Source organism: Trichomycterus rosablanca, chromosome 8 (assembly GCF_030014385.1).
Source record: "Trichomycterus rosablanca isolate fTriRos1 chromosome 8, fTriRos1.hap1, whole genome shotgun sequence".
Taxonomy (NCBI): Eukaryota; Metazoa; Chordata; class Actinopteri; order Siluriformes; family Trichomycteridae; genus Trichomycterus; species Trichomycterus rosablanca.
Window position 1 is genome coordinate 10049098 of NC_085995.1, and position 23540 is coordinate 10072637.

General features: G+C 39.0%; 4 protein-coding genes and 1 non-coding gene across 5 annotated transcripts; 2 read left to right on the forward strand and 3 right to left on the reverse strand.

Moving 5' to 3' along the window:
* The first annotated feature begins 2986 nt into the window (after nt 1–2986).
* Nucleotides 2987–3985, forward strand: sowahd (sosondowah ankyrin repeat domain family d). Its single transcript, XM_063000967.1, has one exon. The coding sequence runs from the start codon at nt 2987–2989 to the stop codon at nt 3983–3985; it is 999 nt and encodes a 332-aa protein (XP_062857037.1).
* Nucleotides 3986–6624: 2639 nt separating this feature from the next.
* rpl39 (ribosomal protein L39) lies at nt 6625–9501 on the reverse strand. The gene is made up of 3 exons (XM_062999834.1): nt 9395–9501; nt 8907–9010; nt 6625–6832 (listed from the first exon to the last, which is right to left on the reverse strand). The coding sequence occupies exons 1-3, from the start codon at nt 9395–9397 to the stop codon at nt 6784–6786; spliced, it is 156 nt and encodes a 51-aa protein (XP_062855904.1). The 5' UTR covers nt 9398–9501; the 3' UTR covers nt 6625–6783.
* On the reverse strand, nt 7476–7605 carry LOC134319700 (small nucleolar RNA SNORA69). The gene has a single exon (XR_010013550.1). It is a non-coding gene; the product is annotated as a small nucleolar RNA SNORA69 (small nucleolar RNA).
* A 2898-nt stretch (nt 9502–12399) lies between the features above and the next one.
* On the reverse strand, nt 12400–17228 carry upf3b (UPF3B regulator of nonsense mediated mRNA decay). The gene is made up of 10 exons (XM_062999835.1): nt 17009–17228; nt 15785–15891; nt 15582–15688; nt 15406–15504; nt 15214–15324; nt 14899–14942; nt 14165–14356; nt 13924–14081; nt 13201–13537; nt 12400–13067 (listed from the first exon to the last, which is right to left on the reverse strand). Exons 1-10 carry the CDS (start codon nt 17120–17122, stop codon nt 12933–12935), a joined length of 1404 nt encoding a protein of 467 aa, XP_062855905.1. The 5' UTR covers nt 17123–17228; the 3' UTR covers nt 12400–12932.
* A 3181-nt stretch (nt 17229–20409) lies between these two features.
* On the forward strand, nt 20410–23000 carry ndufa1 (NADH:ubiquinone oxidoreductase subunit A1). Its single transcript, XM_062999836.1, has 3 exons — nt 20410–20642; nt 22472–22561; nt 22887–23000. The coding sequence occupies exons 1-3, from the start codon at nt 20541–20543 to the stop codon at nt 22905–22907; spliced, it is 213 nt and encodes a 70-aa protein (XP_062855906.1). The 5' UTR covers nt 20410–20540; the 3' UTR covers nt 22908–23000.
* The last annotated feature ends 540 nt before the right edge of the window (nt 23001–23540 follow it).

Sequence of the window (23540 nt, forward strand, 5' to 3'; positions counted from 1 at the left end):
GGGATGACGTTGTTAAATTTAGGGAAGAATTGGGAGCGGATGTGGTGGTACCTGGTACACTGGGTAAGGAAGTGTAGCTCCGTCTCTACTGTACTGAGAGTGCAGTGCTGACACAACCTCTCCTCCCGGGGCAGCCAGGACCGGGTGTGTCGCCCCGTCTCCACGGCCAGGTCGTGTGCGCTCAGTCTGTATCTCGTCGGGGTGTTTCTTAATTTATCGGATACTGTGCTTAGATAATCTGCTGCACACACTCACACACACTAAAGTCTAGAGCTTAATGGCCATTTTATCACTGGTGGCAATAACTATATGTACATATTTTATCATTAGAGTTACTTAAAACACTGTACATTAGTTTAGTTTTTGTCTAGTGTTATGCTTTAATAATTCTTTAATTAAATACAACTCCAAATCAAAAAAAAGTTGGGACAGTGTGGAAAATGCAAACAAAATAAAAATGCAGTGTTTCTTACATGCGGCAATGTGGCTAAGTGGTTAGCACTGTCACAACAAGAAGGTCCTGGGTTCGATCCCCAGGCGGGGCGGTCTGGGTCCTTTCTGTGTGGAGTTTGCATGTTCTCTCCGTGTCTTCGTGGGTTTCCTCCGGGAGCTCCGGTTTCCTCCCACAGTCCAAAACCATTCAGTCAGGTTAATTGGAAACACTGAATTGCCCTATAGGTGAATGTGTGTGTGTGTGTGTGTGTGTGTGTTTGTGTGTGTATGTATTTGTGTCTGCCCTGTGATGGACTGACCTCCCATCCAGGGTATTACTGTGTGCCTTGCGCCCATTGAAAAGCTGGGATAGGCTCCAGCATCTGAACCCCCCCGCCCCCCGACCCACGCGACCCTGATTGAATAAGCGGTTAAGAGTGTTTCTTACATTTTTTTTACTTTTATTTGATTGCAGACAGTTTGAACACAAGATATTTCGTGTTTTGTCTGCTCAACTTCATTTCCTTTGTTAATATACCTCAATTCCTGCATTTCAGGCCTGCAACACATTCCAAAAAAGTTAGGATGGGGGCAATTTAGGGATAGTAATGAGGTGAAAAAACTAAATAATTATTCGATTCCAAACAGGTGATTGTGATCATGGTTTGGTACAAAACGATGCAAAATCACATGTTGCACACATTACAAAGGTCATGGCTGAGGAAGAAGAGGGTATGGGTACTGGACTGGCCTGCCTGCAGTCCTGACCTGCCCCCAATAGAGAATGTGTGGAGAATTATTTTGAAACGAAAAATGCAACAACAACGACCCCGTACTGTTGCACATCTTAAGACGTGTCTGCAGGAAGAATGGGACAAAATACAACCTGCAACACTAAATCACTTGGTATCCTCAGTGCCAAAATGGATTATATAACTTTTATAAAACAGATAGTTGTGGTCCTAAAATCATGGTTTGAAGCCGTTGTAAAATCCCCAATATACGCACACCTATGACCACCTCACATCATTCCATATTAATACGCCACTGAAAAGAAAAAGTACAAACTTGGTTGAACACTATTTTAAGTCATGTACTATACATGGAAATGTCCAGATTCATATAAACAGTAATCCTAATCATTAAGCGGGTGTTTCGTCCAAGAAATAGTGTAATAGTGTTTGTGGAGGAATTTTTATTGCGACTGTTATGTTAACACTGTTAACGGTCTACCTGATTTCGTGGAGGAAAGCTTTTTGTAAGTGTTTTTGTAAATAAAAACATTTATAAATCGAACATTTTTGTATTTTATTATATTTTATGTTGACCGCCGTTTTATAAAAGCAATAAGCCACGAGAGACCGTGCGTTACTGCTATGATTTTATCTCGAGGAAGGATGTTTTGGCACGACGCGAAGCGGGGTCGACATTGTCGCAATTATCGTTTCAAAATAATTCTCCACGAATTTTCTATTGGGGGCAGGTCAGGACTGCAGGCAGGCCAGTCCAGTACCCGTACCCTCTTCTTCCTCAGCCATGACCTTTGTAATGTGTGCAGCATGTGATTTTGAATTGTCTTGTTGAGAAATGCATGGATTTTTGTACCAAACCGTGATTACAATCACCTGTTTGGAATTACATCATAAAATCGCAGTAACGCACGGTCTCTCGTGGCTTATTGCTTTATGAAGTGTGGTGCAAAGGAATGGCGACATTACAAAGTGGTAAATGCTTTACTGTCCCAACTTTTTTTTGGAATGTGTTGCAGGCAAATGCAATAAATGCAATGAAGTTGAGCAGTCAAAGTAAATGTACGGAACACTGCATTTTTTTTTTATTTGCATTTTCCTTACCGTCCCAACTTCTTTTCTGATTTCAGTTGGTAGCTCATGTTCAGTCACTGTGAAGAATTTTGGTGTTGTATTTAATAAGTAACTGATGAATGAGACGGATTTCCTCAAAGATACCAAACATTAAACGTCACGTGGTTTGAGCAGTTCAGTGGTGACTTGGAAAATATATTAGTTGTGACCTTTGAATCTTAAAGGGTGGAGCACTTCTTAAAGTGAAACTTCTTTTAATCCAAACAGATCAGGATTTTTTACTTCAGATCATGTGTCACAATCGTGTGCTGTCCTAAATGATCACACGATTGGTGGATTTTGATTGTAGGGTAGTGGATAATAGTGGATTTTTGTGAATGGAAAAGCGGTGGAGAGTTTGCCATGAGCACTGATGAATGGGCAACTTTGTAACAGGTGAGTTTTTATTTGTTTTCTCTTTCTTTCGTTTTAATTTAAGATGTGTTATCGCAGTGGTTGTATTACTTTAGTGGTTAAACGAGTTTTAAACACTTTAAAATCAGGAACTGAACTGTTATAAAATGAGGAACCTTCGATTTCGAGTTTAATTGTAATGTTTGTGTGTTTTTTCAGAATAAAAAAAGTCTAAGATCCAGAGAACAGTGGATGTTAAAGAGCTCTGTGTGTGGTTATGCAAAATTTGCCAACGTCTATGTAAACAAGCGAAGACGCGCCCTAATAAACCTATAATCATGTGTGATCTCACTGCCAGCTTCCAGCCATCAGAAGGCGATCCTAACCACTCCAATACTTCATCAGAAGCGCGTTCAGATGAACCAAACAAATCTAAAGATAAATTCCGCAGTTATAGTGTTATAAGTCAAACAAACTTTGCCAGTAATAGAGCATCGAACCGAAGGCGCGCGTCTGAAGTTGCGCAAGCGCTTCCACCCACCGCGTCTGCGCGCAGATCCAGATTCCAGACCAGTGTAGCGGACTCCTCACAAAAAGCAACTCTCACTCCTTCAATGCGCAAAAAACATCTACAGAACTTATTTCTCAATTACAATACGCATAGTGGACTGACTAGTATCTTGTCCTTGAAAAGACAGGCATCAAGGGATTGCGACGATGCACCTGAGGAGAGGAATACATTCTGGGCTTTAGATCCCATGGAGCACGCATGGACGCTGTCAGCTGTGAATGGGAATTTCAACACTATTGTGGGATTCCTCTCGGAGGACCCCAGTCTACTTACCAGGAAAGACTTCATAAGTGGCTTCACTGTTCTTCATTGGTTAGCCAAGAATGGCAAACATGAAATATTGGTAAAGCTTCTGAGACTCGCAGAGAAAGAAGGCTATCCAACTAACGTGAACATGAAGGGCAGTGGAGGTCTCACACCTTTACACCTAGCTGTCATGCACAGCCAGTACATGGTCATCAAGATATTAGTAGGGGCTTTTGGTGCCAACGTGGAATTAATGGACTACAATGGCAAAAGAGCATGGCAGTATCTTAAAGACGATGCACCATCAGCGATGAAGGAGCTGCTTGGAGCATGGGATGAAGAACACTCTCCCTGGCAACTAAATGTTAATAACAATTGTGCAGGTAGCACCGAAGCAACCCCGACAGAGGAAATTCAGAAGGACCTTGATGTAGTGGACTCTTTCAAAAGAAATGACAGGTCGTGGTTTGGTTCATTTAGAAAGCGTCTCACACCATTTTTCTCAGGAGGCAAGAAGTAAAACTAACAACAGAGCTCCTTTTCAGAGTTCAATAGGTACCAACTATTACAAAAATGTTTTAACCAATGTTCTTTTACAACATGACTGATTATGTAAAGTGATTTTACATGTCTTGTGCAAACGTTTTTAAAAACACACCAATAATCCAAAGGTTAAGAACACACAAAGACTTCTGATTAATTTAACCAAACAGGCTTTTAGCTGTTCAGTTTATATACAAACACAACATTAAGAGTACAGACTTTAGAAAAATGTAAATAAATACAGCAGTGACTGGCAAATCTTATTTGACCTGTATGTTATAAACTGTATAACAAGATGTTTAATGTTATATATTATATTGCCTTTCAAACAAACATGTATAGCAAGTGCCAAATATCCTTCTTTTAAACAATTTTTGAAGTTTTGCCTTCAACCCAGTGTTTCTCCCTGATGGAACCAGACCTACTACATTCCTGACTGGGCTAAAGTTGTTCATTAAAATCCTAACTTGTATCTTCTTACAACCATTCAGGGCATTTTTAAAACCACCTTCGCAACTATGGTTAAATGTGTGCCCATGTTTAGTGGAATTCATAAGGAACATATGATTTAATTCTGAAATAATGAAAACCACAAATAATTGTAAGTGTGAGCCAAAAAAAGAATGGTGCATGATCTGAATGGGGATTACTTGAACCGTCACAATGGTTTCACTTGGGCTCAAGAATCACATTCAATTTCTGTTCTGATGAGCACAAACTCTTATTATAAAGTCATGACACCTTGTGTTAGAGCCACACAGCAGATTAATGTAATTTGATGTTTTTATTCATAGTAGTAGTGTTTATATTTAGCCAATAATTCTATTGCCTTAAATAAAACTCAAACATCTAATGCATTCCACTTTACTGCAAACATGCACTTCATTGATAATACTGTACTAAAGAATTCCATGCTTTATGTAATTTCAGTTAGTTTGGGGAAAAAAAGAAATACATCCACTGATCACCTGATGGAAATTAAGTAAAATAAAATTTAGTTTTTCCATATATTGAATTAGATATACAATTGTGAAGTGGAAGGAAAATTATACATGATTCAAAACATTTTTTACAAATAAAAAACTGAAAAGTGCGGTGTGCAAAAGTATCCAGCCCCCTTTTCTCTGAGTGCAACCAATTGCATTCAGAAGTTGCCTGATGACTGCTAATGACTAAAAAGAGCCCACCTGTGTGTAATCTAATCTCAGTACAAATACAGCTGCTCCGTGACGGCCTCAGAGGTTGGTTAAGAGAATATTGGGGAGTAAACAGCATTATGAAGTCCAAAGAACACACCAGACAGGTCAGGAAATAAGGTTGTGGAGAAGTTTAAAGCAGGCTTAGGCTATAAAAAGATTTCCCAAGCTTTGAACATCTCACGGAGCACTGTTCAATCCATTATCCGGAAATGGAAAGAGTATGGCACAACTGTAAACCTACCAAGACAAGGCCGTCCACCTAAACTTACAGGCCGAACAAGGAGAGCACTGATCAGAGATGCAGCCAAGAGGCCCATGGTGACTGGACGAAATGCAGAGATCCACAGCTCAGGTGGGGGAATCTGTCCACAGGACAACTATTAGTCGTGCACTGCACAAATGTGGTCTTCATGGAAGAGTGGCAAGAAGAAAGCCATTGTTAAAAGAAAACCATAAAAAGTACCGTTTGCAGTTTGCCAGAAGCCATGTTGGGGACACAGCAAACATGTGGAACAAGGTGCTTTGGTCAGATGAGACCAAAATTTAACTTTTTGGCCTAAATGCAAAACGCTATGTGTGGTGGAGAATTAACACTGCACATCACTCTGAACACACCATCCCCACTGTCAAATGGTGGTGGCAGCATCATGCTCTGGGGCTGCTTCTCTTCAGCAGGGACAGGGAAGTTGGCCAAAGTTGATGGGAAGATGGATGGAGCCAAATACAGGGCAATCTTGGAAGAAAACCTGTTGGAGTCTGCAAAAGACTTGAGACTGGGGCGGAGGTTCACCTTCCAGCAGGACAACGACCCTAAACATAAAGCCAGGGCTACAATGGAATGGTTTAAAACAAAACATATTCATGTTAGAATGGCCCAGTCAAAGTCCAGACCTAAACCCAATCGAGAATTTGTGGCAAGATCTGAAAACTGTTCACAAACGCTCTCCATCTAATCTGACTGAGCTTGAGCTGTTTTGCAAAGAAGAATGGGCAAAAATGTCAGTCACTAGATGTGCAAAGCTGGTAGAGACATACCCTAAAAGACTTGCAGCTGTAATTGCAGCAAAAGGTGGTTCCACAAAGTATTGACTCAGGGGGGCTGGATACTTTTGCACACCGCACTTTTCAGTTTTTTATTTGTAAAAAATGTTTTGAATCATGTATAACTTTCGTTCCACTTCACAATTGTATACCACTTTGTGTTGGTCTTTCACATTAAATTCCAGTGAAATATATTTATGTTTGTGGTTGTAATGTGACAAAATATGGAAAAGTTCAAGGGGTATGAATACTTTTGCAAGCCACTGTACAGTTTTAAATTCCCGAAGCTAAAAGCTAACTGAACCATGCACAATCCCCCACAACACGCTTTCATCGAATAAAGGGGCATTCAGCAAGAAAGAGCAGAGAACATATGTGTTTTGATGACAAATCATTTATTGTTTCCCACAAGCATTTCCAGATCTGTACAAAAGAGAAACTTCTGTTCCACACAGCATGTCGTCTTGCCACATTTGGGCAGAGGTGGTGATGATGACAGGGTGTAGATTCAGACAAAGCTGAAGCAGTAATGGGCTTACAGGCCAAGCTTGGTTCTTCTCCAGTGTCTCCTCTTGGAGTTGTACCTGCAAGCAAAATAAGTGATAAGTAAAAAATGCACAACAGGAATGGACCAAGAAAAGCTATAGTAGCTCACTCACTTTCAATTAGAACCTTTCAGAAATGCAAAAATACTCTGACATTTTACACTTTAACAACTCCCAGCCACATCAGGTTTCTATTACAGAGCACCTAATCTGAAAGGGCAGTAATTATTTAAATATGTGAAGCCTACATTTTTTAACTACTGCTTGTTATAGGCCAAATAAATGTTATTGACCACTGTCATTATAAGGAGGGCCTGTTTATACCCTCCCAAATTTTCAATCAATGGCAGCTACAGCACTTAAACCTTAATCATACAGCATGCACATAATTATTATTATTGCCCAAGTGTACTATTATGAGACAAACCAAACTAGAAAATAAGTGAGTTCTGTGCACTGTCCTAAACCAATGGAGAGTTCATTTGAGGCAAATTTGGGGGAATGTAATTCCACAAATAAAAATGATCAGCTTCACACTAGAAACTGGGTGCTGCACTAAGCTCGGCTTAAAAACACTTGTTACACCCAGTCACAAAACTTTCCAAAACTGAATCAACTGTCAGTAATATGTACGGATTGGCATAAGGATAACACTTAATCTTAATATATTCAGAATGTCAAGAGTTGTCCCCACAACAGAGAGTTCTTATCACACCCGGTGGTAAGATGAGACTCTGAAGCAGGATGTTTTTTCTCAGCAGGTTAATGGCAGTCCTTCCACAAAATGAAGCACTGTAATTGCAGCCTGCTTAAGATGTGTTTACTACAAGGGAGAATTGTGTGTTTGGTGGTTGAGTTTAGGTTTAGTCTGCATCTATAAGAAGTCATGCTACATAAAATGTCCAAAAGCAATTATTTGAACTCATCATTCATGTTATTAATTAACAGTACATTGAAAGAATGCTGTCTAAGCTGTCCAAGTATGAAATTGTGTAACTTAATATCCACCATGTTTAAACAATTGTTCTTAAAACTTTCCCCCCACACCCCACCTACAAAGAAAGGTGTAAACGGGGCTGCAAAATTAACCACTTGAGCCATAATTTTGTCTGTTCCCAACCAATAATGGCCATAATGCCATGGAAGTGAGTGTGAAAGTGGGTACTACTCTCAGTAGTTACACTAAGGTCACAGAAACCCAACAAGGTGTTGCACTGGCTTCTTAATGGAATGTTTTTCTCTCCAAACTATTGCTGTTATATGCTGATATGTAGTCGGATAAAGCCATATCACTTTAATCAGCTTGGGAACATCAGTGATGCTCTGAACCACTGACTGCATGTTATGGGAGAATTTATTTATTAGTATTTTAGTGTCATGTTTTACACACTTTGTTTAAAATCATGACAGACTTGGTAGTTACTCGTAACAAGATTCATCAGTTCACATATTTAATGTCAAACACAGTAATGCACAATTTTGCATCTCCAATTCACCTCACTTTGGACTGGGAACAGACCACCCCACCTGGGGATTTATAAGAGTATTAAGACTTACCACAAAATGCTTACTGTTTAATAATCTATGACTTTAGATATTTACATTTACGTCATTTAGCAGACACTCTTATCCAAAGCAACTTACAGTACTGTGACAGTATATTGTCTAAGCAATGGATGGTTAAGGGCCTTGCAATGACAACTTGGCAGTGGTGGGGCTTGAACCAGCAACCTTTTGATTACTGGTTCAGTACCTTAACTGCTAGGCTACAACTGCCCAAGATGTTATGTTTAATGTCCATAGCTTTTGCACAGCTGTCAATAAAAGACCATTTAATGTGAAAATTACACATCACAACGGTATAATACACGTGTTAGTGTACGAGTTTATAAACGATTTGATCACAAGAGCAGCTAGTGCATAATAAACAGCTTAATGTCACTTTGATGACTATTGTGATGAAAGCAAAACCGCAACAGTTGTACCGTCCACCAGATCTGCCTCAAGTGTAGCATTGAGCTAAAGCTAACCAGACAACTAGCTCACAACACCCCACGACTAAACCAAGTTCAGCATCCAAACAGCAACGCTCGTATAAACAAGCACTTCTCACCTGATCTTGTTACCGGTCTTCATGCGGATCCACTGCGGGATCGGTCTGTTCTGCTTCTGCTTCTTGGCCAGAAAGCGTTTTATCCTGAAGGTCTTGTGCGACGCCTGAAACACGCAGGATATGAATTAGCCACCTGTGTTAGCGTTAGCTTTCTAGCTAAACAGTTAGCCTATATAGTTAAACACAACTTTTAACTTTTAGAAAATATACGTATATACGGCAAAACACAGAGAAGGTAATTTTAACCAAACTGGTCATGTTAACTGATGACTAAAAGTGATTTAAAAAAAATATGGCGGGCCTGTAACAAACCGCCGAACATACCGTACAGCCCACTATTGCGTTCAAGTCAATTTAACACACTAAAACGTATTTAATGAAAATAATTCCCAAATATACAAACATGGGACATTCATTACTACATAAGGATGACACGACTTTCCACAGAAAATGTATATATAAGCCGATGTTGGCTGATATTTTCTCACCATCGCAGACACACAGTCCTTTCACCACTATGACGGTGGCTGAAAAGAAGGAATCATGGGAAACAGCCGTGTTGTAATTACGTACCGAGGGGGCGGAGTCACACAAACACAGCGACCCTCTGCGGACACTGATATCACCCGACCAGGTCCATTCACTCATTTCATTTTCATCAGACATTTCTAGCCTGATCAGGGTCGCTGTGGGTCCTGTTTTTACATCATAAGCGGGCACAACAACGTCTTCACTCCCTGCGACGGATGAGAAGAGCAAACCTCCCCCCTCCGATCCTCACAACTTTCTACAAAGGTGCTATAGAGAACATTCTGACCAACAGCCTCCCAGTCTGGTATGGAAACTGTACAGCCTCAGACCAGAAATCCCTTCAGAGAGTAGTGAGGACGGCGGAGAGAATCATCAGAACCTCACTCCCTTCCATACAACAATTATACCAGTCACACTGCCTCAGAAAAGCCACCAAGATAGTTGGTGACCCCACACGCCCGGCCTATGGACTGTTCAGCCTTTTGCCCTCTGGCAAACGCTACCGCAGCATGCGATGCAGGACCGCCAGACTCAGCAAGAGCTTCTTTCCACAAGCCACCAGACTACTGCAGACAACTCCCTATAACAGCACACACAACATACCTGTTCACACTTACAGACTGTCTAAACACATTTAGTTATTAAGAGCCAATACCTACATCATGCTGCTACTCTTTTATTCTGTGCAATAACTTAATTAAGTTTCTAATACCAGGCATTTGATTTGATTTTATTCTATTTATTACTTATAACAGATATTTTTTAAACTTAATGTATTTTGTCTTTTATATGCTCTTTCTTTCTTTCTTTTTTTCATATTTTGCACATTGAAGTTTGAGAAACGCAATCTCGTTCAGCTGTGCACTCCCAGTTCTATATTTACATTTACATTTTTAGCATTTAGCAGACGCTTTTATCCAAAGCGACTTACACAATGAGTAAAACACGCTGAGCAATTGAGGGCCTTGCTCAGGGACCCAACAGTGGCAACTTGGTGGTGGCGGGGCTTGAACCGGCAACCTTCTGTTTACTAGTCCAGTTCCTTAACCACTGAGCTATCACTGGCCCTTTCTATAGTCTGAATGACTATCTGAAAGTTCACTTTGACTTCTAACAAGGTTTCACTTTCATAATTTTTTTGATTAGTGTTTAGCCTGGTTTTGTTAGCCATGTTTTGTCATGTGGTCAGACCCCCACACCTTTCAATCACCAGATGTGAAGATAACTGAATAAGATAAGATAAGATAATCCTTTATTAGTCCCACAATGGGGAAATTCACATTGTTGCAGCAGCAAAGGGATAGTACAGCACTCAGTACAAAAAATAGACGATAAAAAAATAAAAAATAATATCTTGTAAAGTTCTCAGGTGCACATCTCACCAATCTTTATTAGCACTTTGATGATAATCAACTTTTATGGGGTTTTCATTCCTTTGTCCATTCCAGGTATGTGGTTTCTTCAATTATCATCTCAACTCATTATCTGTTACTGGACTGGACTGGACTGGACTGGACTGGAATGGAATGGAATAGAATGGAATAGAATAGAATGCCTTTATTTGCCATATACACATATACAGATGTACAGTACAACGAAATTCTTTCTTTGAGTATCCCAGCTTGTTTGGAAGCTCCCACAGAGCGCAGGGTTAGCCACAGTACTGCGCCCCTGGAGCAGTGAGGGTTGAGGGCCTTGCTCAAGGGCCCAACAGTGGCTGCATGGCAGAGCTGGGATCTGAACTCTCAACCTGTCCCAAAAAAAGTTATGTTAGCTCAGTCCAGCTTCTATACCCACAGCCACAGATTTTAGCTTGTTTTGTGGTTTCCCCAGACATTCCCAAATCAAATGTGACACCTCAGTGGTTAAGGTACTGGACTAGTAAACAGAATGTTGCCGGTTCAAGCCCCGCCACCACCAAGTTGTCACTGTTGGGTCCCTGAGCAAGGCCCTTAACCCTCAATTGCTCATTGTGTTCCGCTCAGTGTGTAAGTTGCTTTGGATAAAAGCGTCTGCTAAATGCTGAAAAATGTAAATAACCTTTTTTTTACTAGTCCTTCTGTTTACTAGTCCAGTACCTTAACCACTGAGCTATCACTGGCCCCTATTATATTATATACAATACTATATTGATTTATTCTGATAAATTATATTATTTCAAACCAGCAAACATTGTAGTTGAAAAGAATAAATTAATGAATGTGGTGTTATATACATACACCGATCAGCCATAACACTAAAACCACCCCCTTGTTTCTACACACTGTCCATTTTATCAGCTCCACTTACCATATAGAAGCACTTTGTAGTTCTACAATTACTGACTGTAGTCCATCTGTTTCTCTGCATGCAATGGTCAGGAGCCCCACAAAACCACCACAGAGCAGGTATTATTTAGATGGTGGATGATTCTCAGCACAATGACATGGTGGTGGTGTGTTAGTGTGTGTTGTGCTGGTATGAGTGGATAAGACACAGCAGCACTGCTGGAGTTTTTAAATACCGTGTCCACTCACTGTCCACTCTATTAGACACTCCTACCTAGTTGGTCCACCTTGTAGATGTAAAGGCAAAGACGATCACTCATCCATTGGTGCTGTTTGAGTGGTCATGTGGGGGTCCTGACCATTGAAGAACAGGGTGAAAGCAGGCTAAAAAAGTATGTAGAGAAACATATAGACTACAGTCAGTAATTGTAGAACTACAAAGTGCTTCTATATGGTAAGTGGAGCTGCTAAAATAGACAGTGAGTGTAGAAACAAGGAGGTGGTTTTAATGTTATGCCTCATCGGTTAATATTTAACATTTAATGAGACAGACAAATTACAAATGAAATGGCTTTTATTTACCGTGGTGTTGTTGCTCTTTACTGTTTAAGAGAACATAACGTCTTGTAAATACAATGCAATTCATCTTGTGTATGACAGGTGTTTTTTGAACAGAAAATGTATTAAAGCCCATATTGATTCTGTTGTGGGAAAAACTTTATTGGCAAAGTAGGGAAGGCCATTTACTAAATTTCAAAAGATTTTTAAACAAAGGTGTAAAATGAAGAATGGCATCATACCACCTCTAATGCTTTGTGCAATAATAAAGGCCCTGTTATAAAGTAAAGAAAATGGTCTTTAAAGTACCCGAACTAAATCTGGGCTATAACAAACAAGATGTGGTAAACTGATCAGTAACCCGCTGTGAATTCTATTTTTTCTATTTTTGGCTGTGTACCAGGAGTAAGGCCACTTTGAGTGCTCAGGGTCCACTTTCATGCAAAGCTCCCACTGTAAGCATTCCCTTGCATTTCTAACTAACAGAAATTAAAGGGACTTTTTTAGGCACTGTAAGGTGACAAGAATTTTGCTTCTGCATCTCTGAGAAAGAGCCTGAGAGGAACAGGAACCTCCAGCTTTGGCAGCACTCGTAAGAGGTGCAAATTTGCCTAAATTTGGGCAGAATTCCTTCTCCATCACTGTGTTGTTCTAACACGGTGGTCTTTCTTCACTCCTCCCCTTTCTCCTGTGTATTTTTGACATCTTTCTCAGCTTTTTTCTCCCCTTCCTGACTATCCCTTGCTCCTGCTCCTCTGTTGCGGTTTCTTGCTCCTGGCTGGTACAGCTGAATGGCAGGGCGATCCTGGGGCAAAACAAATAACAATAATAATGAAAGTCACAGAGGGATGAATGTACTACTGCACAAAGGTTAATAGACGTATAAAAAATGACCTTTTTAATGTCAAGTTTATATAGACATGTATTAAACATTGTACCTTGTTTCTCAAACGATCCTTTCTCACACTATCTTCCTTTTTACCATCCTTAGAGGGCTTTTCAAATCTGTCAGCCTGAGCGTGGCCAGAAGACACAGCTGTATTCTCATTCTTTTTCTTTTCCCAAACATATTCCTTTTCTCTTTTCCCCTCATCTTCTCTTCTTTTGTATGTGTTTTCCCCATCTTGTCGCTCCCTCCTCCTCCGGCGCTCTTCATCCTGCCTCCTGAGGCGCTCCTTCTCTTTCTGACGTCTTTCCCGCTCTCTTTCACGTTCGCGGTCTCTCTCTCTGTCGGCATCCCGCTCCCTGTGGTCCTTCTGTCCATCCTCTTCGAATCTGTATTAAAAGTGGTAAAGAGTTACGATTATTTAATAGTAAAAGACATTAAAAATGAGTTTAACATGTTTGTACTCACTTACACCAGTCTATATATTGAAATGATTCTTGATTAAGTGCCATGCACCACAAGGGTCTAGGGGACCTGGGATAAAACCATGACTCTGGACGTCTAAAGTGTTTGAAAGTCCACAGCATGTCTGAGTAAGTTTCTTCTTATTATTATTAACTGCTCATTTGAAGCTCTAACTGGCCATGCCTGCTTAAATCTACCACTATGTATCAAACAACAAAATAAGTAGTAAAAAAGATTATTACGCAACATTATTACTAAATAAACAAAATTAAGTGTTAAAAGTGAAGTCAAATGTGCCTTTAGTACAAACCTTTTTGTCTTATCCTCTTTGTGTTCTCCATTTTGACGTTTCCTTGTATCTCCTGCTGAAACTCTATCATCCTTTAGTTTGTCTCGGTCTTGTTTTTTAGGCTTTTCTTTTGGCTTTTCAGTATCACAATTCTCTGTTTTTTCTGGCTTCTTCAAGAGCTGAAGACAAATATCAATGCCGTGTGTCAGACGATGAATACAAGGAACCGGTTTCACTTCTGTTATACAACACAGTAATGTACCTTAATTTTTGGCTGATCCTCTTTAGGTTGGTCCCTGTCTTTGTCAGGTGCCTTTTCAGCTTTTTTTAACTTCTCGGCTTCTTTGCGTTTTCTTCTGTCCTCTTCTCTCCACTTACGCCGTTCTTCATCGCGCAGGCGTTTGCGCTCCAGCTCTCTCCTTCTTCTTTCCTCTTTCTTTTCCTCTCTTATTCTCTTAAAAATGAACAAGAATGCTTTATTAAAAATAATGCACATATAGAAATTGGCTGCTAGAGTCTAACAAAACCTGGATGGGTTTTTGGTAAACAGTAAATAATATACTGAGACAGAGATAAGTCATATTTGCTAACAGTAGATTCCACAACATCTTTTTTTCACAGAAAAAGACAGACATGAGTCTAATAAAAATGTAGGTTTTCACACAAGTAATAAATTATATAAAGTAAACATGTTTGGAGAGGGTGCGGCACAGTGGCTCAGTTGGGTAGCACTGTCGCCTCACAGCAAGAAGGTCCTGGGTTCGATGCAGTCAAGTTAATTGGAGACACTGAATTGCCCTGTAGGTGAATGGGTGTGTGCCCTGCGATGGACTGGCGCCCTGTCCAGGGTGTTACTGTGTGCCTTGTGCCCATCAAAAAGCCGAGATAGGCTCCAACACCACCCACCTATCCCTGCGACCCTAACTGGATAAGCAGTTAAGACATTGAGTGAGTGTTTGGAGAGGTAAAGTTGCACCACAGAATCACATCATTTACCTGTTTGTTTTTAAGGAAATCCAAGAGAGGAGTTGTTTTCTTGGCTGAGTTGGGAAAAAAAAACTTTAAATTAATTTTACAAACAATAAATGCAATATGAATTTGTAAACATTTAAAGATGCATCAAAATGTATGCATAGTACATTATACATTATACAAACAGTATACATACATCTGAACATAAGTTTGTTGGACATCTTAAAACCATGGGCATTAGTAGCCCATCTTGCTACTACAATAACTACAATAGATGTGGACAAAATGAAACACACGTTTGGCTGAGTGTGTATATACTGTATAGAGTGTGTAACCTACCAAACAGTTCCTTTGATTTAGCCTCTATTTCTTCTAACAATGTCTCAGGCGTAGAAGACAATTTCTCGTCGTCACCATTGTAAAGCTCCAAAAATCTTTTATAATCAGCATCTATGCAAAGTAACATCCCATTAGCACTTATTGCATCAAGCAAGCCTGCAGGTTGTCTGTTTTCTCAATTCTAATTCTTACCTTCATCAATTGTTCCAATTTTGGCATCCTTTTTCTTACTTTTCTTCTTAGCAATCTTTTGGAAAGGTGCAAACTCAACAACTGCAGGATACTCTTGTCCTTAAAAAGCAACATTGTGTTAATTAACCATGTGTTAACTAAACACTGGCAGTGAGATATTCCCAGACATCTATTACCTCGATTATCAATGAAGACATATCCATCAAAACGGTCTCTGAATAGTACAATGTCATCCTGGTTCTTGAAATTAAGATATGCTCTTGCAAAGAGGTGAGGATAGAGGCTGCAAAAGTGAAAATAATCTTGATGAACTCTCATAGTAATAGATTCGGTCTCATTAAAAAAAATGCAGTGTTTTAGCAAAAATGTAACCACAGACCTGGTGTCACTAGAGAAAAACTCAAGATAATCCACATCTGGTAGAGGTTGTAACTGCTCTTCCAACTCTTCTTTAGTCAGACTTGGAGGGAGCCGTCGGATGACAATCTGATTAATATGGAAACAAAATGTTTACAATGCAAATTTAGATATCTAAAAAGCTATGATAATGCCCAATCTAATACTTGCTACATGAATAACAATTGGATGATAGAACAGAATGCCTTTATTTGTCATATATACATATACAAGTGTACAGTACAATGAAATTCTTTCTTCGCATATCCCAACTAGTTTGGAAGTTGGGGTCAGAGCGCAGGGTCAGACATCGTATGGCGCCCCTGTAGCTGAGAGGGTTAAGGGCCTTGCTCAAGCGCCCAACAGTGGCTGCATGGGCTTTCAGTTGATAGCCCAAAACCCTACCCACTGAATATTATGTGTCTGTATGTAATCCTCTGCAATTCTATTGCTCCAGTACCAGCGTGGATTCCTTCTTTGCACCCAGTGTTCCCAAGATATAGTATGGATTGCTCCGACCTGCCCAAGATTAAACTAATAATTTGTGATTTATTATTTATAAGCATGATCTGTGGTGTGTCTGTCAAATCCACATAAAAAACCAGCATGAAATACATTAACTGAATGTACCATTACATCTATCAAATCTAACTCAATCCCAATTCTGATTTTTAGACTTATTTAGTGCAGTGGTAGGTACTGGACTGCTGATCAGAAAGTCACTGGTTTCTACCTCTGGGCCCTTGAGCAAGGCCCTTAACTATCAATTGCTTGGACTGTAAACAGCATCTGCTCCAATACCAGATCCGTGTTCAAATGTATCACAATGTCATGTTGTCAAACCGGGCTGCCATCCTCAAATATCCTAATCTTAAACTTTTAATTAAATACCTTTATAATTTATTTTGTAGGCTGTATAGTTTGTTATGATAATTTGCTAGGTACGTTCGCTGGATATTTTGTTTTAACTGGGTAGCGTTAGCCAGTCAGCTACCGAGTTAACTTTATGCTAGCATGTCCAGTAGCGTAGCACATTTTTATTTAAACTTTTAAACGAACGAACTTCCTCAAATAAAGCACTAACACAACACTTATAACCATGTTATTTGTTTAAACGGTTATTAACAGACAAGGTTTAATTAAAACTAGCATAAACAGCTAACTTTATCCTAGAGCAGAACCAGGGCAATGCTAAAAGCTAAGCTACCTTTGTCATGGCCTCCTTCTTCTCTTTATTTGGTCTCTCCGATTTTTCATTGTCTTCACATTTAATTTCCACTCTCTTTTCTCTGGGACAAGTGTTTTCTTTGTCCTCTTTCATGCTTCTGTCGAAGTTTGTTTAATTTAAAGTGAAATATGTGAGTGTTGTGGTTTGAAAGCTCTTAGCTGACAGCAGAGCAGCGCACTTTTCTGAACTTTCAGTTGTACTTTCATCAATAACACAGACCCAGCGCTCCCGTGTGGTGGCCATGAAGCCTTCTTTAATGAAATTAAATAAATTATTTATATTTAATATATACTGTACATTAATGATATTTTTTCTTTCACAGATTATATTTATATATTTTTTAAATCTCACAGATTGAACATAAACTCTAAAAGAAAGAATACTGCGAAAGAAAAAAAGTGAAGTGTTTATTTCTAATTTCCACATCAGTTTTACATTTAAATATTTGTGTTTTTACTTATCTATATGCATTTACTATTAATTATTTCAATAAAGCCTTGTCCGTAAAGGTATGCATAATGTTTTAAAATCTAGTAACTAGACAGCTATATCCAAGCATTTAATTACTCTATATACATGTATTTAATTACGCTATATATATGTATTTAATTACTCTATATACATGTATTTAATTACGCTATATACATGTATTTAATTATGCTATATACATGTATTTAATTACTCTATATACATGTATTTAATTATGCTTTATACATGTATTTAATTATGCCATATTCATGAATTTAATTACACTATATACATGTATGTAATTACGCTATATACAAGTATGTAATTACGCTATATGCATGTATTTAATTACGCTATATACAAGTATGTCATTACGCTATATACATGTATTTAATCATGCTATATACATGTATTTAATAACGCTATATACATGTATTTAATTATGCTATATACATGTATTTAATTACGTCATATACATGTATTTGATTATGCTATATACATGTACTTAATTACGCTATATACATGTACAGTATTTGATTATGCTATATACATGTATTTAATTACGCTATATACATGTATTTAATTAAGTCATATACATGTATTTAATTACGCTATATACATGTATTTAATTATTCTCTCTCTCTCTCTCTCTCTCTCTCTCTGTCTCTCACTATATATATATATATATATATATATATATATATATATATATATATATATATACAGTGTATCACAAAAGTGAGTACACCCCTCACATTTCTGCAAATATTTCATTATATCTTTTAATGGGACAACACTATAAACATGAAACTTGGATATTACTTAGAGTAGTCAGTGTACAACTTGTATAGCAGTGTAGATTTACTGTCTTCTGAAAATAACTCAACACACAGCCATTAATGTCTAAATAGCTGCAACATAAGTGAGTACACCCCACAGTGAACATGTCCAAATTGTGCCCAAATGTGTCGTTGTCCCTCCCTGGTGTCATGTGTCAAATGGGGAGCAGGGCTGTTAAATTTGGTGTTTTGGGTACAATTCTCTCATACTGGCCACTGGATATTCAACATGGCACCTCATGGCAAAGAACTCTCTGAGGATGTGAGAAATAGAATTGTTGCTCTCCACAAAGATGGCCTGGGCTATAAGAAGATTGCTAACACCCTGAAACTGAGCTACAGCATGGTGGCCAAGGTCATACAGCGGTTTTCCAGGACAGGTTCCACTCGGAACAGGCTTCGCCAGGGTCGACCAAAGAAGTTGAGTCCACGTGTTCGGCGTCATATCCAGAGGTTGGCTTTAAAAAATAGACACATGAGTGCGGCCAGCATTGCTGCAGAGGTTGAAGACGTGGGAGGTCAGCCTGTCAGTGCTTAGACCATACGCCGCACACTGCATCAACTCGGTCTGCATGGTCGTCATCCCAGAAGGAAGCTGACGCACAAGAAAGCCCGCAAACAGTTTGCTGAAGACAAGCAGTCCAAGAACATGGATTACTGGAATGCCCTGTGGTCTGACGAGACCAAGATAAACTTGTTTGGCTCAGATGGTGTCCAGCATGTGTGGCGGCGCCCTGGTGAGAAGTACCAAGACAACTGTATCTTGCCTACAGTCAAGCATGGTGGTGGTAGCATCATGGTCTTGGGCTGCATGAGTGTTGCTGGCACTGGGGAGCTGCGGTTCATTGAGGGAAACATGAATTTCAACATGTACTGTGACATTCTGAAACAGAGCATGATCCCCTCCCTTCGAAACCTGTGGCGCATCCTCAAGTGGAAGGTGGAGGAGTTCAAGGTGTCTAACATCCACCAGCTCCGTGATGTCATCATGGAGGAGTGGAAGAGGATTCCAGTAGCAACCTGTGCAGCTCTGGTGAATTCCATGCCCAGGAGGGTTAAGGCAGTGCTGGATAATAATGGTGGTCACACAAAATATTGACACTTTGGGCACAATTTGGACATGTTCACTGTGGGGTGTACTCACTTGTGTTGCCAGCCATTTAGACATTAATGGCTGTGTGTTGAGTTATTTTCAGAAGACAGTAAATCTACACTGCTATACAAGTTTTACACTGACTACTCTAAGTTATATCCAAGTTTTATTTCTATAGTGTTGTCCCATGAAAAGATATAATAAAATATTTGCAGAAATGTGAGGGGTGTACTCACTTTTGTGATACACTGTATATGTATAAGACCTTCTTGCTGTGAGTGCTAACCATTGCTAACCCAAACAATATTAGTTAAATTAACAAAGAAAATGAGCAGAATATTATAATACTTAGCATTTAACCCATAATATAATACAATTATTTAACCCCTAATATATATAAACATGTCGTTTAAGTAATATTTATATACATATTTAAGTCTACATATTTATATCCACAGTTTAAATAAAATTGTTAGTACAGTTATTTATGCTTATATTTCACTTTTAAATAATGTATATATTGTAATAATGTATATATTGTATATATCTGCTATACTCTATTCTCATTCGTTACTCATTCATTAATTAGCGACTTTTATTCACCTTTCATTTCTTTGTAATTATACTGGTTTATAAACTTTTCTTTAACTTGTGTCTCCTCATTTCACTTATCTGGTCACTTCTGCACTTTAACTGCATTATATGTAAATAATCTCTATCCTGCGCTTCTGGTTATGCTACTGCATTCCACTGGCTCTGTTCTTGTACTCTGCACAATGACAGTAAAATTGATCTAATCTAATCTAATCTAAATCAAACCTTTACCTAGGATTGTACGCACTGGTAGTAAGTACACTGACAAAACCAAAATGACTATTTAAAAAGTGCAGTAGAATTGTTCCTCTTCACTGTATGTACCGGGTTTGAACCAAAAGAGGGAGCTGAACAATTACGGTGCAGATAATAAACAGGATGCTGGCGGTCCATCGACCGGAAGTAGAGCTGTGACCGTCAACGCAGGAGACATACTGGTGAAAATAGAGGAGTTTGGAGGGATCAGTGAAGAACTGATAGATTTAAATCATCAGTCAGGTCACATTACAGTGTAATCATGTGGTATGAAATTATACCCGGGTTCGCTATAATGACAGCGTGTTTGATTATTCCTGGAATCGCTACTGCTCAGATCCATAAGTGGACAAATGGAGGAAAGGTGAGTGATTGTTCATCTTATTCTAATATAACAGTTAATAAGCACAGAGCTGCATGTATTCTCATAGCCATCTTATATATCTTAATCGTTACATTATTAGCAGTTCGCAGCTTGTCTTGTCAGGGTCGAAGTGGGTCCGTGCTACTACCCGGACACTAGATTGTCATTTCAGCTATATACAAGTACATATTGAAACTAAACAACACACAACAAAAGTACAAAACAATACAATATACACTGATCAACCACCTCCTTGTTTCTACACTCACTGTCCATGTTATCAGCTCCACTTACCATATAGGAGCACTATGTAGTTCTACAATTACTGACTGTAGTCTATCTGTTTCTCTGCATGCTTTGTTAGCCCCCTTTCATGCTGTTCTTCAATGGTCAGGACCACCACAAAGCAGGTATTATTTGGGTGGTGGATCATTCTCAGCACTGCAGTGACACTGACATGGTGGTGGTGTGTTAGTGTGTGTTGTGCTGGTATGAGTGGATCAGACACAGCACTGTGACCACTGATGAAGGTCTAGAAGATGACCAACTCAAACAGCAGCAATAGATGAGCGATCGTCTCTGACTTTACATCTACAAGGTGGTCCAACTGGGTAGGAGTGTCTAATACAGTGGACAGTGAGTGGACACGGTATTTAAAAACTTCAGCAGCGCTGCTGTGTCTGATCCACTCATACCAGCACAACACACACTAACACACCACCATGTCAGTGTCACTGCAGTGCTAAGAATGATCCACCATCTAAATAATACCTGCTCTGTGGTGGTCCTGACCATTTAAGAACAGGGTGAAAGCAGGTTTTAAAAAGTATGTAGAGAAACAGATGGATTACAGTCAGTAATTGTAGAACTACAAAGTAAGTGGAGCTGATAAAATAGACAGTGTAGAAACAAGGAGGTGGTTTTAATGTTATGGCTGATCAGTGTAAACAGTACAGATAAAAAACTACACTAAATACAAAGACTTACAATAAATACAAAACCTAAAAGTAATCGAGGGAGACAAGACTAGAGACACGTGTAGTGTTGGCTAGTACATGGTACTAAGTAAATGTTAATATACAGTTAGTAGCGTAGGGTTTATATAGCAGCAGATATATGAAAGAGTAAGAGTAGATACAATCTAGACAGGGTGCCAATCCACCTCAGGGCATTACACATGGGGATAGTTTAGCAAGTCCACCTTTGGTGTGTTTTGGAAGTGAAAGGAAACTGAAGTACCCAAATTAAACCAGCATGGACATGTCAGCCTAGACTGTTGATTAAATGTGTGGATTGAAACCAGGTCCCAAAGACCCATGTTGATGTGCTGTTAGAGCCATCACATTATTATCCCTCCACATTTTGGTGGTGATTTTGTCCATCTTGATTGTGAATAACCCTTGTTTACTTGAAAATGGGCATAATACCTAGTAGTATATTTAACATATTTTAATATGTTTTTATTTTAATTATATCCATATTGTTTCACCATGTAAATACTCATATTTATTATATTTTTAGCTTATTTTGTGCTGCACCCAGTCATATATCTTTTGTGCTTTTTTAATAATATTTTTTTATCTTATCTTAATAAATGAAGTAACATTTCCATCTGGAATACAATTTAAAAAGTCACGGGATCAAACAGTCAAGTCCCAGTTTTCAAATTCACATTCATTTGTATGGCACTTTTTACAATGGACATTGTGTCAATTGTGACATCTGTCTTACAGATTCTCGGAATTGAAACTCCTGACCGGCAAACCGAAGGTCACTAAAAAACAAGTTTCAGTGCATTTGCTGACAGTTTTTTTTGTTGTTGTTTTTAGGAAAAAAGAACCGCGAGAGTACCTTACCACTGGTACCTGATGGAACGAGACAAGCGGGTATCAGGAACTGGGTTACATTACCAATCAAAGGTGTGTTACTTTATTATCAGACTGTAGATATTCATATGTAGACATGCAAAATATTACACACTCTGGTCAATTTCATGTTTCAATGTTAAGTAAAAAGAAGTTTCCAAAAATGTACCAAAGTTAAATATGCCATGTCTTGCATATGCAGTCTTATGAGAACACAAGGACACTGGTTCAATATATTTAGAAAACTAGTAAACAAAACATGGAACTAGACCAGGGGTGTTCATATATTTGCCTGGGACTGTGTGTTGATAGTAGTGTACTGTATTGGAGTGTATTGGATAGTTCTCTAAAATGTTGTCTTTATGTCTTTATTTTACAGGGACTTGAGAACATTAACTGAAGATGAAGCCAGAGCTTTACGCCAGTCCCCCGTCTAAAAGTTTTGAAATGTGTATTTTGCCCAATTGTCTAATAAAATAATGTATATATGTGATTTGTGTAGTGTGACTTTCTGACTGGGTTGTGATCTAAGCCAAGAAAAGTCCTTTTATTGGTCAACAGGACAGATAAGCTGAGATTACATGAGAAAGAATTGATAAACTGATTTAATTTTGAAGTCTTTGACTGTCTAAATGTATGTTATTAGTATAAATGTGAAATAGGCAGGCTGGGCGGCTACATGAACAATGATTGGCTGTTGTTCATACAGGGTGGGAAAGCCGGACCAGGGCTCCTCATAACTGATGCGATTATGACCTCTGCTGGCTGACTGATGGAGCCTGCACAGAGTCGAAGAGTATCGCATTGGTCAGGGTGTGGCTCTCTGTACACAAAGCTGATCCGCAAATGAACTCGCCTTGTGCAGGTGAAAAGATGTCAGTTGTGGCGTTCCCCAGTAGGTTATGTGGCTACTTTAAATTGCTCCAAGGTGTAAATAGGTGAATAAATAGATGTGGGCCTGACCAGGATCAAGTGCTCATCAAAGATAAGTGACTGATATACACCGATCAGCCATAACATTGAAACCACCTCC